This window comes from Nycticebus coucang, chromosome 14 (genome assembly GCF_027406575.1).
Source record: "Nycticebus coucang isolate mNycCou1 chromosome 14, mNycCou1.pri, whole genome shotgun sequence".
Classification (NCBI taxonomy): Eukaryota; Metazoa; Chordata; class Mammalia; order Primates; family Lorisidae; genus Nycticebus; species Nycticebus coucang.
Genome location: NC_069793.1, coordinates 67,957,508 through 67,972,380, shown reverse-complemented (window position 1 = coordinate 67,972,380; position 14,873 = coordinate 67,957,508). Strand labels below are relative to the sequence as shown.

At 41.2% G+C, this 14,873-nt stretch overlaps 1 protein-coding gene across 8 annotated transcripts in view; it reads left to right on the top strand.

Annotated features, from left to right (window-relative positions):
* The window catches only part of XRRA1 (X-ray radiation resistance associated 1), a 99,041-nt gene that overhangs the window by 39,275 nt on the left and 44,893 nt on the right, over positions 1-14,873 (top strand). For 7 of the 8 annotated variants that reach the window (XM_053560113.1, XM_053560116.1, XM_053560112.1 and 4 more), the window contains one exon: positions 14,663-14,791. The exons of the other annotated variant lie outside the window; for it this stretch is intronic. In XM_053560113.1, coding sequence (XP_053416088.1) covers positions 14,730-14,791 — 62 coding nt within the window. In that variant the 5' untranslated portion in view covers positions 14,663-14,729. The remainder of the gene's footprint in view (positions 1-14,662; positions 14,792-14,873) is intronic. 8 annotated transcript variants of the gene reach the window in all.

The window sequence follows — 14,873 nt, the reverse complement described above, 5'->3', positions numbered from 1 at the left end:
ACTGCAATTCTAGATCTGCTGAAGCTGTGCTGCCTCAACCAGGGCTGGAACCTCTGGCAGCACAGTCACCACTGGCAGTATTGCCATCGCTGCTGCTAACAGAAATGCCATTAGAAACTGCACGAGAGAGTTGGTTCTCCCTGTGCTCTGGCTTTCCAGTCCCACCACCAGTCCCTTCCCTTGGCAGTGCCTAACTGGAAGACAGTTGGAAAGGCAGACTGGGAAGTGTAGTTAAGGGATGGCTCCAGCCCCCTAGGATGCATAGCAGAAAACAAAGGAAAGGAGTGAAGGCTGAGAGCAAACAGGCAGACAACTGGCACTGTCAAGCCCTCATCCTTCTCTCCATATTTTAGTACAACTACTACATGCCTTCACCTAACATGTTGTAACCTTTCATCTTAGACTGAAGATACTTTCACCATCCTCAAAAAAGGGATGAAACACAGTTCCCTCAATTACTGTATCCATCTCTGGATGATATTATTTTCTCTTTTAAAGAATTTATAGACATTTTGTAACCCAAAAACTAAGTTGGAGAGTCAGTCACGGCTAGTAGTTTACACATACAATATGCCTGCATACACATGCATGCACGAACACATGCCCACACACACAAGTAAGGAGCAAATATACATGAAAATATATATTGTTGCTACAATCATTTTGTTAACTGGTCAGGAGACCATAGTGGATATTTATAAATCCTTTTTCCATCATCCATTTAATGCTCCTTTGTCCTCATCCAACACTTCACCTGGTTGGGATTCTTTAACTGGTGTGGTGTCCTAAACTTTCACTCCTGAAGGGTCTGAGTTCTTAAAGGTCCTGCTTTTATCAGGTTGCTGTAGTCTTCCATTAATTTTACTAAAAGACATGGAAATCCTAAGAGGAGCACCAGATAATTTTCTGGATCCCAAAGATATTCTATTTTGCCTTTAAGGTATAGCAACAATTATATTTACCTTTGATATACAGTATCAGTCACCCAACCAATAGAGTAAACCCTGCTTTGTCTGAATATTGGCTCAATGGAGTAAGAAACCTAAGTAGGTTGCCTGTAGCAACCTCAACTTCTAGTTCAGTGGAGCTATTTTTGTGTCACCTGGTAAAAGTACTTCCTTGGCAACTAAGATCTCCAAATCAGAAGTTCCCAAAGTAGCAGAATGAACAGCATAAATTTTGTGGATTATTAGATATAATAATATACTGTGGAAAGTGGATTATTAGATATAATTGTAAGAAAAGCAACACTCATTTTCATTCATTCATCCTAGATGTTTTATGTAATGGTTTTGGGAAAAACAGTATCAATATTGGTTTCTGGCTTATGTGGTTCCCCATGCTTTAAGTTAGGACCCCACCTGCCCCAATTTTACCTAGCTGGTATAATAAATAAATCATCAAAGACTATTTCATCAGAGGATTGTAGGAAGATGATAGAGTAAGAAGCACCAAGACTATGTTTCCTCAGCTGGACAATAATTTCATTGGAAGAATTTGATGTAATAAGTTTGAAACTCTATATTAGAGTTGATCAAAAATTTTCATCTTCCAGGGTAAGGCTTAGACTAGATTGTAGTTAATTTTAGTCAAAAAAAATTTTTTGTTTTTGAGACAGAGTTACCCTAGGTAAAGTGCCACGGCATCATAGATCACAGTAACCTCAAACTCTTGAGTTTAAGCAATCCTCTTGCCTCAGCCTCCCAAGTAGCTGGGACTATAGGCACCTGCTACAATGCCTGGCTAGTTTTTCCATTTTTAATAGAGAGGGGGTCTTACTCTTCCTCAGGTCGGTCTCAAACAGTTCAAGCAATCTGCCCCCCTTGGCCTCCTAAAGTATTACGATTACAGGTGTGAGCCACTATGGCCAGCTTAATTTTAGTCAATTTCAGCCTTTAGCTTAGTGGCAGCTACCACCCCCCAATCTCCAGTCTTAGAGTAGGCTGTCATGTATATATTCCTGGAGTAACTCACATGCAACTTGCAGGAACCAAGGTGAGCAAAAAGATTCCTATTGTCCAAATGTTGGGGATCTGTGCTATATCACTGATTGTTGCTTCTGATTATGGAGGTTCAGACAAAGAAGTGGGCAGCTGTTGTTATATACATACATACCCCTCTCCCCACTATTGTAAGCCCTTCCTTCCCAGATGAAAAGACTTCCAGAAAATTTAAGAATCAAAACATTTTCTTTATTCCCCTTCATTTTTCTTTAATTCTCCCTTTTGGGAGCCAGATATTAATGTCTAAGACATTAAAGAGTAACTGCATATGCAGGGAAATTAAAAGTTACCTCATATACCTAAAGAAAGGCATAGGCTTAAAAAATACCTGAGAAGACCTTAAGTTTACACCTCAGGCTCATCCTTGACTAGGGTTAGGGTTAGACATCTTACAATAATCAAAAGAAAATAAAACAAAATCCCAAAACTGTAAACCCTAGTAAAGGGAGAAAATCTAATTTCCAGAATTACCATATTAGTAAATTCAAATATCCAGTTTTCAACAAAAAAGATCACAAAATATACAATGAAATAGGAAAGTATGCCCCATCCAAAGGAAAAAATAAGCTAACAGAAACCGAGAGAGTACTTTTTAAAGACTTTGAAACAATTGTCTTAAAGATACTCAAAGAAGGTCAAGAAATCGATGTCTGAACAAAATGGAAGTATCGGCTCAGCACCTGTAGCTCAGCAGCTGGGGCACCAGCCACATACACAGGAGCTGGTGAGTTCAAATCCAGCCCAGGCCTGCCAAACAACAATGACAACTACAACCAAAAAAGAAAAAAAAACAGCTGGGCGTTCTGGCAGGTGCCTATAGTCCCAGCTGCTTGGGAGGCTGAGGCAAGAGAATCGCTTAAGCCAGTGGTTCTCAACCTGTGGGTCGCAACCCACAGGAACTGTATTAAAGGGTTGCGGCAAGGAAGGTTGAGAACCAGGGGTAAGCGATTCTTGAGGTTTCTGTGAGCTGTGACCCCACAGCACTCTACCCAGAGTGACCACTTAAGACTGTCTCAAAAAAAAAAAAAAAGGAGATATCACCAAAGAGATGGAAACCCTGAAAGAAACTAAAAAGAAATTCTAAAGCTGAAAATTATAATAAGAAGTGAAAAATTCACTATAGGGATTCAAAAGGAAATTTAAGAAGTTCAAAGAAGGGCAGCGCCTGTGCCTCAAAGGGGTAGGGCGCTGGTACCATATGCCGGAGGTGGCGGGTTCAAACCCAGCCCTGGCCAAAAACCACAAAAAAAAAAAAGAAGTTCAAAGAAAATAAGCCAGAGAACTTGAAGACAGGACAATTAAATTTATCAAGTCTTAGGAATGCAAAAAAGATTGACTTGAAAAGAGCCTCAGAAACCTATAGGAAACCAATCTATGTATTGTGGAAGTCCCAAAATACTTCCACAATAATAAGGGAGAGAGAAAGGGCAGACAGATTATTTGAAAAAACAATAGTCTAATACTTCCTAGGTTTATGAAGGACATAAACATAAATATCCGGAAAGCTCAGTGAACTCCAAGTAGGATGAATGCAAAAATCGACCAAAACTTAATCAAACTGTCCAAAGACAATCTTGAAAGCAGTAAGAGAGAAGTGACTTATCACATATAGAGAATTTCAGTATTATCAGCTGACTTCTCATAAGAAGCGTTGGAGGCTGGAAGGTGGTGGGCTAATACATGTATATTCAAAGTGCCGAAAGAGAAGAAAACAGCAACAACAAAACTGTCAACCAAGAATCCTACACCAAGCTAGACTTTCCTTTAAAAGAGGGGGACGTTGAAATATTTCCAGATTAACCTGCCCTGTAAAAATGCTAAAGGGAGTCCTGCAGGTTGAAATGAAAGGACACTAGACAGTAATTCAAAGCCATAAGAAGAAATAAAGATCTCAGTAAAGGTAAATACATGGGCAGTTATAAAATCTAGTGTTATTGTAACAACAGTTTATAATTCTACTTATAGAACATTACAGGCAAGGAAGGCAAATCTCTAAAACTATGTATATAAGTCTAGTAAAGGCAAAAAATTACCATTACTTTGTTTTCATTTTGGGTTTTCTTTTTTTTTTGTAGAGACAGAGTCTCACTTTATGGCCCTCGGTAGAGTGCCGTGGCGTCACACGGCTCACAGCAACCTCCAACTCTTGGGCTTCAGCAATTCTCTTGCCTCAGCCTCCCGAGCAGCTGGGACTACAGGCGCCCGCCACAACGCCCGGCTATTTTTTTTTGTTGTTGTTGCAGTTTGGCCGGGGCTGGGTTCGAACCCGCCACCCTCGGCATATGGGGCCAGCGCCCTACTCACTGAGCCACAGGCGCTTTTTTTAAGAATCTAAAACTACGTATATAAGTCTAGTAAAGGAAAAAAATCACCATTACTTTGTTTTTGTTTTGGGTTTTCTTTTTTTAAGAATATTATTTTCAGGGTGGCGCCTGTGGCTCAGTGAGTAGGGCACCAGCCCCATATGCCGAGGGTGGTGGGTTCAAACTCAGCCCCGGCCAAACTGCAACAAAAAAATAGCCGGGTGTTGTGGCGGGCGCCTGTAGTCCCAGCTGCTTGGGAGGCTGAGGCAAGAGAATCGCGTAAGCCCAAGAGTTAAAGGTTGCTGTGAGCCGTGTGATGCCACGGCACTCTACCCGAGGGTAGTGAGACTCTGTCTCTACAAAAAAAAAAGAATATATGTTCAAAGAACTACTTCTTTGAAGGAAGGTGTCCATGGTAGTAAACTGATACTATATGGCTACATAATCCCCCCCAAAATGGTACCATGTTAAAGGCTCAGCCATGGCCTCTGCTATTGGCAAGTTGGGTACTCACCAGGGATAATAACCAGATTTGCTTTGGTGGAAGTAAGTGCATAGTCTTCATTCCTGCTGCCAAGGCTATTTTGCAAGCACCAGTGTGTCCAAGGAAAAGAGGCCGACTGACACTCATGGCCAGGTGGCCGACTGGTCACCTTATTTACCTGATCATTCAGAGTCTGCTCTGCGGGGGGGATAATCTTTGGATAACATTCACATGGGACACATATAATCTTCACACTATCCATTCTGAGAAACAGACTTTTTTTCTATACCTCCCTGTCAGCAGTTTTTCATTGTTTTTTTTTCCAAGCTTCTGTTATTCTATGAATCAGCATACATCTGAATTTCTGGTTATCTCTCTGACAAAGCAAATCAACAATTAGATATATTGCTGAGTTCTGTCTACTTAGAGGATTTCTATTCCTCTGTCTTTCAGGCCACTCCAGTGTTGGGCTATAATACAATCAGCATATCATGGAAAATCACTTGTAAATCCAACTGGAGGTTTTTTTTCCTACAAGAGCTAATTATAGCCTTGGTTGAGGCTTGAAGGAAAGGTAGACATCCTAGGATTCTTAGCCATATCTTCCTACAACTTTCCCAGACTTGCTGGAGATCGATCTCAAATATTGCTTTCTCTTGATGAGGGAGTTTGATTGCACATTTGGTTCATGATGAGCAGCTCAGGTCACACAGTGTCCTGTGGTCAGGTGTTCATTCTCTACCAACATTCAGTATAAGACAGAAACTGTTTTTCAAAAGGACAATACTTTTCTTCTGAATAGGGCCTGACTTTGCTCAAAAATTATTTTGCTATTGGTGTCTACAAAAAGCTCTATTCATAGTGATCATGTAACTTAACAACCAAGACAAGACATATTAGAGAGGAAAAAGGGAAACTATTAATAATTATTTTGGGATGACAGGTGAAAACTCAGAATGTCATTGAAAACCAAATGTATGGCATCCCTATCCATACAGCACATCTGTTTGCCATGGACGCCATCTGGACCTGCTGAGTCATCATGCGCAATGGAAGAGCAACTTGCATTGCCTTCTGGATTTATAGAACCTTGTCTTGCTCTGGACCCCACTCAAAACTGGCAGCCTTACTTATTATACTGTGTTATTAAAATTAATTGAATGTATCAGATTTCACTTCCATCCTCATGTACGTTTTAAGAATGGCCCCTTTTCTTAATCTTAGAACATTCATATGTCAATGCATTTATATAGGATCATTTTCCAGCTAAAGAAACACAACATTTTAAATCATGATGGTCAACAGGTATAGTATTTTCATTTTCTTGAACTATGTAATTCACATTAATAAATAGCATTAAAACTAATGGCAGCTGGGCAGATCACTTGAGCTCATGAATTCAAGACCAGCCTGAACTAGAGTGAAACCCCATCTCTAAAAATATAGCCAGGCATTGTGGTGGATGCCTGTAGTCCCAGCTCTTGGGAGGCTGAGGCAAGAGAATTGCTTGAGCTCAAAAGTTTGAGGTTGCTGTGAGCTGCAATGCTACTGCACTCTACCAGGGGTGACAAAGTTGAGACTCTGTCTCAAAACAAAACAAAAAAAACTAATGTCACCTTTTAAAACCTCATATTACAGCAACATAGAAAAAAACTTTACATTCAAGATGTCATCCAAAAGCATAAGTACAGAAATATTAAAAATGAAACTTAATGATTCCCCCACCAAAAAACTGATAGCCTTATGGGAAATTTAGTAAATGGATTAGAACAGCACAGATGTTTTTTATGTAGCTTCCAGAATCCAAAAAGGCCATTGAACCTTTGTGCTTTTTTCCTAATAACAGGTGGTACAAAGTATAGGATTATGTCTTTCACATTGCAAGTATGAGGGCTGTCTGGAAAGTTTCTAGCACAGTGGTTCTCAACCTGTAGGTTGTGATCCCTTTGGGGGGAGTTTGTAACAATGAAAATGCATCCTGCATATCAGATAGTTACATTACGGTTCATAACAGTAGCAAAATTACAGTTGTGAAGTAGCAACGAAAATAATTTTGTGGCTGGGGGTCACTACAACATGAGGAACTATATTAAAAAGTCACGGCATTAGGAAGGTTGAGAACCACTGATCTAGCATGTAATATGCAAAATGGTATTAACAATGAACGAATACTTCCTGGACAGCCCTTATATATCTCAGCACACTCCAAATTACCCAGACACCAAGAAAGTTAATCATGATGGAAGTCCCCTAGATTTGGGGGGTTGGGAATTACCTCCATACTGTAGCACATGTGTATCTTAATTATAGCACCTTTCCCTGCTTATCAGTTTAATCATCATAATATTCTGGAGAGTATTACAATCATGATCCCTGGGTAATAGATTATGATAGGGCTAAAGAGTTGCTATAGCCCTGAGAGAAGAAGACAAAGATGTACTGTTGTTCCTGTCGGGTGAAAGCAGACTGCTTCTGGTAGTTCTTGTTAATTGATAAAGAAACATTTGGCAGGTTCTTAGCTATATTCCAAGTGCCAGGGGCTGTGTTGATTTGCTTCAGTAAAAAGCAAAGCACATCTAGAATAGCAACTGAGGGCGGCACCTGTGGCTCAAGGAGTAGGGCGCCGGTCCCATATGCCAGAGATGGCGGGTTCAAACCCAGCCCCGGCCAAAAAAACCAAAAAAAAAATAAATAAATAATACTTTAGAATAGCAACTGAAAGTTGAGGTCACCACTCCATTAAGTTTACAGTAATCTGCAGTCTTCTTCAAAACCTGTCTTTTGCACAAGTCAAGTAAACAAGGGATGTTAAATAGGGATATCATAGGAATCCTTCCATCTTTCTAGTTTAGAAAAGTTCCTGGGGTTTCACTTTGGCATGCCCTACTAAAATAGCCCTCACTTTGTTGGCTAGTGAATAATGTGGGTATTCTGCCAGCTCTTTAGTATGTTTATTTCAATTATACATTCAGGAACAGGGAGGAACTACAAAATAGGTTTACAGCTTGACTTCATTAGGTGCATTGTGAAATAGACTCAGGCTAAATTTCCCTTCTTTCATTTGCTCTTCTTGATCCCTCACTTTGAATGATGGACCACCGTGCCTTTCATATCCCCAGAGATTAGCACCAGTTTGCAGATATTGTCTAGTAGTAATCCTTACAAGGCCTAGTTTAGCATTGTTGAATGGAACACATTGCAGTGCTGGAAAGTTCTATATCTGCATTGTTCAGTACTGTAGCTACTAGCCACATTGAGCTATTGAGCCCTTGAAATGTGGCTATTGTGATTCAGGGACTGAATTTTCAATCTTATTTAAGTTTAATTAGTTTAATTTAAATGTAAATAGGGAACTGAATGAGAGACTGTGGTGGTCCCTTTGGGCAATTCAAATCATTTTTTTCTCACCAGATCAAGAGTTTTTTGGTTATCTAGATCACTAATAATTCTAATCATGTTAATTCAGTTATAGAAATTGAAGTTATTTGCAGCTGGTCTTCACTTTCCACAAGGGCTGCACTATATCTAGTGTACATTTCCTCTTAGGGTTTAGTCTTTTAATGCCTGTAGAGCTTGGGCAGTCAGGCTTCTGTCCCTAGGGTTGTCTGAACTCCTTTGGAATTCCTTCTTTTTTCAAATCTTGGCTCCATCATTCTTCACAGCTTATTAGTTTCCAGATATATCTTTCAGCAGATTGTTTTTAAATGTATATTTTGTCTAGATTTTCTAGCTTATACTTAGTGAAGAGTTGGCCCACATTATTTATTCTGCAAAGCCATTAGCCCTTCCATTTATTTTGGCCAGGTGCCTAGGGACACTCAATATGGAATCAGTTTAAATTCCTCACTGGGAATTTTCTGGACTACTCTGAGGATACAGATTTGTGACATACTTTTACAAGAGATACAGTATGCTCTCTCCTTTCCTATTCTCTATTCACTCTAAGACAATTTTCCCCTGCCTGTGAGATAAAGGGGAAAGTTCCAATTCATTCTATGCTGAAGGCATATCCCTTTAGGATTCCAGATTCCTAGGGAGTGGGGGGGTTTGGGAGAGGTGTCTCTAATTAAATGTCCCACCTTACCTTCAGTGTGCTCTGGGCTTTGATTCTTTCATCCCATGATACTGTCAAGCCATAGTTAAGTTTCAATAGGATTAGCGAATACCTTTTAGGCTAAAGTGAGTTTCTGTGTTCAAATCTTCCTCTGAGTTGTTAGATTTGGCATACTCTGCTTCCCTACTTTTTTCATGTCTCTTATACATATTAAAATGATGAATCTTTTTACTTTTTAAGTTGTATTCATCACTCTAATTGTTTTCAGTGGAAAGCCTTGTTACATAAAGTAAGAGAAGTCTCTACTCTCCTGCACTTCCATTTCCTTATATATAAGAGGAGAAAAATAAATGTGCTCCTACCTGCATAGCCGTAATTTCTCTGTGTTGGGTCCTTGATTTCAAGTCCTTGATCTCAGGGTTCAAAGAATAAAACAGACCATGCAAGTAAATGAAAGGACAGAGTTTATTGAAAGATAGAAGAGATAGATAAGAGAAAGAAGGAGAGCAGAACCTCCAACAATGGAGGGGAACCCAAGTGGGAAGCTCATGTGGGCCTCTGTCAAGGGCTTTTCCTATCCGTGGGCAGGGGGTGTTGGGAATATATGTCTGGAACATGTCACAATTGGCAAAGGGCCTGTTGGCAGAAAATAGTTTTAAAACTAGCTGAGGAATTCTGTTCTTGCAGTCTTTCCCCTAGGTGAGGCAGGAGGATGTGTGTTCTCTATTCCAGGAGGAACCACCTGGATGAAACCACCCAGATGAGATACCGATCAGGATGCTTTTTTCAAGACCTTGCTTGAGCCCAGAGAATGTGGCCTGGAAAGGGCCTGTGTGTGTCTACATGGGGTCTGTGATGAGACTGATTTCTGAGCTCACCCAGGCCTACACTGGGAGAATCCTGTATCAGTTGAAATCAGTTCTCTATGAAAGCTGTTGGTCTCCAAACAAATCATTGTTATTATTTTCTTTCTACCCATCTATCTACACCCAGTACATTCTGTGGATTCTTCTGCCAGCCTCTTAAATGCTGGTACTCCCTAGTTGTTCACACTCGACCTACTGTTGTTCTTAATCTTTATGTTCTTTAATGGTGGTCTTGTTTCTTCCCAAGTCTTCTGAGCTTTAAGCTTATTAAACCAAAGTCATCTATGCCAAAATCCCCAGTCCCTGGCCTCAGCGACAGGCACATCTCTCCATCTGCTATGTATTTTGCAGGTTAGAACCTTGGGCATCTGGCTCAGTGCCCATAGCTCATTGGTTATGGTGCCAGCCACATGCACCAGGGATGGTAGGTTTGAACCCAGCCCAGACCTGCTAAACAACGACAACAACAACAACAAAATAGCCAGGCATTATGGCAGGCACCTGTAGTCCCAGCTACTTGGGAGGCTGAGGCAAGAGAATCTCTTAAGCCTAAGAGTTTGAGGTTCTTGTGAGCTGTGATGCCACAGCAATCTACCGAGGGCAACATAGTAAGACTCTGTCTCAAAAAAAGAACCTTGGAAATCAGCCCAAATTCTGCCCTTCTGTACTCCACATATCCATTTAATCACCAGATGCTATAAATTGTACTTCCTGAATCTTTCTCAGGAAGTACGATTCCACTCATTTCTCTTATTCTCCTGTTTGGTCTCAGTCTCTAGTTTCTCATCTCCCAAACATCCCCCCTTACTGTCAGCTGGAGTGATCTTTCTAAAATGCACATGTGATTCTGTCACTGCCCTGCTTAAAGTCCTCCAGCAGCTTCACAGTGTCCTAAAGATAAACTTCATTAACATTGCTCACAAGGCCCGACTCTGCTTTTCCATCCTCCTTTCTTTTTTCTTTTCCATTCATGATAGAACTCATCTATCCTGAACTCCTTGCATATTCATTTCTTGCTATTATCTCTGTCCTCATGAGTTAGGGCAATCATATTTGACCCCCTCCCTCTTTAGACTACTGTATTACTAGTTTTGAGCTGAAATCTGCTACTTTGGCTCTACCATTAGATCTGTTCTCTTTCTGCCTGAAACTGCACAAATTGGCTTTTTCAGGCATGACCAGCACAGAGCACAGGGGGAATTGTTACCATTTCTTTTAGTCACTGTATTCCTAATAAAGCTGTCTAAAAGAGCACTGGGCTTTTAGCAGCCACATCTTTTTTTTGAGACAGAGTCTCACTTTATTGCCCTTCATAGAGTACTGTAGTATCATAGCTCACAGCAACTTCAAACTCTTGGGATTAAGCGATTCTCTTGCCTCAGCCTCCCAAGTAGCTGGGATTACAGGCGCCCACCACAGTGCCTGGCTACTGTTAGACACAGGCTCTCAATCTTGCTTAGGTTGATCTCGAACCTGTGAGTTCAGGGCAATCCACCCACCTCAGCCTCCCAGAGTGCTAGGATTACAGGAGTGAGCCACTGCACTCGGCTTTGTAGCAGCCACATCTTAAGTCCTCTTTTACTTAGGCATTCTGGTAAGCCATGTCTCTCTTATCCTGTGCATTGGCACAGTGGGTTTTCTGTATCTTAACATAGAAGATGATCTGACATTTGTCCTGAAGTAAGCACTTACTGAGTTTTATCTTGTTTGCTACAGCTTTTGGTTCAGTCTGTAGAGAGATATTTTTAGCATAATCTGAAGCCCTATAATGTAAAGTAAAAGAAATACCCTTTTACCATATAGATCAAGGATCTGAGCTTAGAGAATCTCAACACCAGCCAGAAGTCACACAGCAAGCAAAGCAGCAGCAACACCTGCAGAAGAGCTCAAGGGTCCTGATTCCATTCTCCATGCTTCTCCTAATACGGCACATGAATTCCCACTGCTGACTCCAACCACTGCATATACTCTCAGCTTTTAAAACAACTAGGTTAAATCGCTCAGATTTTAAATGGCATTAATTGTTTGCCAAGAGAAGAAACAATAGCCTCTTTGCCCACTTGCCCTGTCAATGGAGGCCTGTTCGCTGTCTATGACGAATGTATCCTGCTTTGTAAGCTCTCTTACTCTGTAAAATCTTTCTGTTCCCCAATAAACTTTGTTTCACACTTAATAAAAGAGAGAGAGAAGGAACAATAGAAATAGCATCACTTTGAGCAGCTGGAAACCTCAGTTTCTACACTACTGATAGCCTCTGCCACTTCAAAGGGCTCCTCTCTCAAAACTGCCAAAGACAGGGCTCAGTGGGAGAGCCTGATACTTTTTTCTGAAGCCTAGCATCTGTCTTCCTCACCCATCTAATAACTTGCACTGTCTTTTAAGATACTGTTTTACAGACAAAAATGAAACTTGCCCATGCTATAATTAGGGTAAAAAAAAGGTTCTTTTTTTGTTTGTTTGTTTTTTTGAGACAGAGTTTCACTATGTCCCCCTCGGTAGGGTGCCATGGCATCACAGCTCTCAGCAACCTCCAACTCCTGGGCTTAAGCGATTCTCTTGCCTCAGCCTCCCCAGTAGCTGGGACTACAGGCACCCGCCACAACGCCCGGCTGTTTTTTCTTGTAGTTGTCCTTGTTGTTTATCAGGCTCTGGGCCAGGTTCAAACCTGCCAGCCCCAGTGTATGTGGCCGGTGCCCTAACCACTGAGCTATGGGCACCAAGCCTAGGGTAGAATTTTTGAAAGGCAAAGCAGGACACATATAGCTTGTCACAAGAGACAGGACAGAAATCAACTACTTCATTAGGGAGTTTAAGAGGAGTTTTTGAAGCTTTATTTCTTAGAGGTTTCATATTTCACTGGAGTAAGGATTGGCCCATCAATTATAAATCAACAAAGCTGCCATACAATTATAATTGCTCTCAGAGATTAAAAGTTAAATGTATGAAAGTTGATCCTTCCAGAAAGAGGAAGAGAGTTACCCATGACCTTGAAATATTGTGAACTAAAGACATCTGTCTTCTCTGTTGAGTATCCCCGGTCTTTGGATTTTAAGCCTATTTCCCACACTGCTGCCAGGGCTCTTTCTAAAACGTTATCTGACTTGTCCTTTATTTTTAGTCAGAACTGTCGTAGTTATAATCTTCAGAAGTCTGTCAGTGTTAGAGTAAGCAAAAAATTGGGTATTTATTGTAAGAACATTGGGGAATCTCATAGCCATGCCTTAGGAGCATACTGAATGCAGGTCCTCAGCACCGTGGAGCAGCCTGGAAGTACCGTCTCTCACCTTTCACATCTTCCCTCTCTCTCACCACGGTTTTCTTCACAAATAGGCTAACTGTATCCCTTAGGGCCCTGTGATGGAAGACATAGCTTCTCAGAGCTTCTAATTATGTGACAGCTCCAGCCACCAAGGAATGGTTTATCTCCATGATCACTGTCTTTCATAATGGCTAAAAACGTGGCAGATTGCCTTTCCAATCTTCTTGGTTTCACTTAAACATTGCCTTTCCCAAGTGGGTGCCTTGCCCATGTTGTAGTGTTTGTCCCACTGCGTACAGTGTATCCACTTACTCTGTAAGACTATAAGCACCGTAAGGGATGTTCTTTTTTCTTTGTAATCTTAGTACCTGGCTACATAAATATATGTTAAAGAAATTCATGAGTGTGAATGAACAAATGAATTAGTAATTTGTTCATTTTAAGAGAGTACACCCTCACTAAATTCATCTGTAATATATTCCTAACTCCAGGTGTATATTATGGTCCTAGCTTTTGAACTTACTGCCTACATTTGTCAAGCTCACTTTCTCTAGCCCAGGCAATAGCTACCCTTATCCATCTCCCCATCATTTAATCCACATGGGGCTTGAAGATGTGAATGTGAGAGGTGGTATGCCACAGTGGAAAGGGCCTGGATTTTTGGAGTTGAGAAGACCTAGGTTCTAGTTTGAGCTCTTTCACTTTGTAGTTATGAGACTTTAGGAGCTTGAGTTTCCTAATCAGAAAAGGAGATAACTAATACCAATCATTTTCAGTGCTACATATAAAATGCTTAGCACAATGCCAGGAATACAGTAGGCTCTGAATAATGTTAATTTTCCTTCCTCTTGTGTGTGTGTCTATGGCTTGTATACATGTATGCTGTATATATTTGTGCCTATATGTACTATTTTGGTGTGTGGGTAGGATGGAGTATGAAGGGAAGAATCAAAATGTGATTTGAATCATCTGCCTGTGTTTGCAATAGAGTTACCCATCTACTTGGGGGCACAAATTAGGTCACATTATGTAATACTTAAAGTGCCCCCACTTCTTCCTGCCCACCTGTGTGATTCAAGACATCACGCTCCTTGAATCTCACTCTTAGGTGTTTTGGGGAATCCTCAGAGAGATTGAATTTAAGAAGAGACTTCTCAACTCCTTACTTGCATTTTGAAGGCACTTGAGAAGAGAACATCACCATCACAGCCAGTGATGGTGCCCTTAATTCAGCCTACTTTACACCACTTGGTAGCATATAATAGTCTATAATAGCAGCATTATTTCCTGGTGCTCCTATGGTTATCAGCCCAAGAGGTGACACAGCTCAAGGAGTCTGCCCTGAGGCAAACTTGTGCAGTGTTCTAGCCACAGAATGCTCCCTCTAACTTGGTCATGTCTCATTTACCCTGATGTTTCCACGAACACTACCAGTCTCCTCCCACCCCAGTCTCAATCATGTGTGTAACATTTCTCCACACAGAAGCCAGTATGTTTGGGTGGAGTTTAAGGAAGAGGAAGGTGGAAAGGGAATTATAGCTCTGTGCATCTCAACAGGGACCACGGTTGGGCACTAGAGCAGTTCCCAGGCTGGTTAGACTTCCCCATTGATTTCTTATCCTCCACTGCTTCCTGGAAATGGTGAAGCTTGTTCCCTGCTCTTGCTCATTACTCAAGATCTTTGCACTCACAGGGAGGCATCTGAAACATCACTGACAAGCAGGAGGTACATCCTGAGGTTCCCAGCGCTGGAGACACTGATGTTAGATGACAACAAACTCTCCAATCCCAATTGTTTTGCCAGCCTAGCCGGGCTCAGGAGGTAAAGCCACAAGCCTCTCTCTGCAGGGCCCTCTATAACCCCCAGCCTTGTGCACATTCTGAGTGCTACTCTGAAGCCAAAA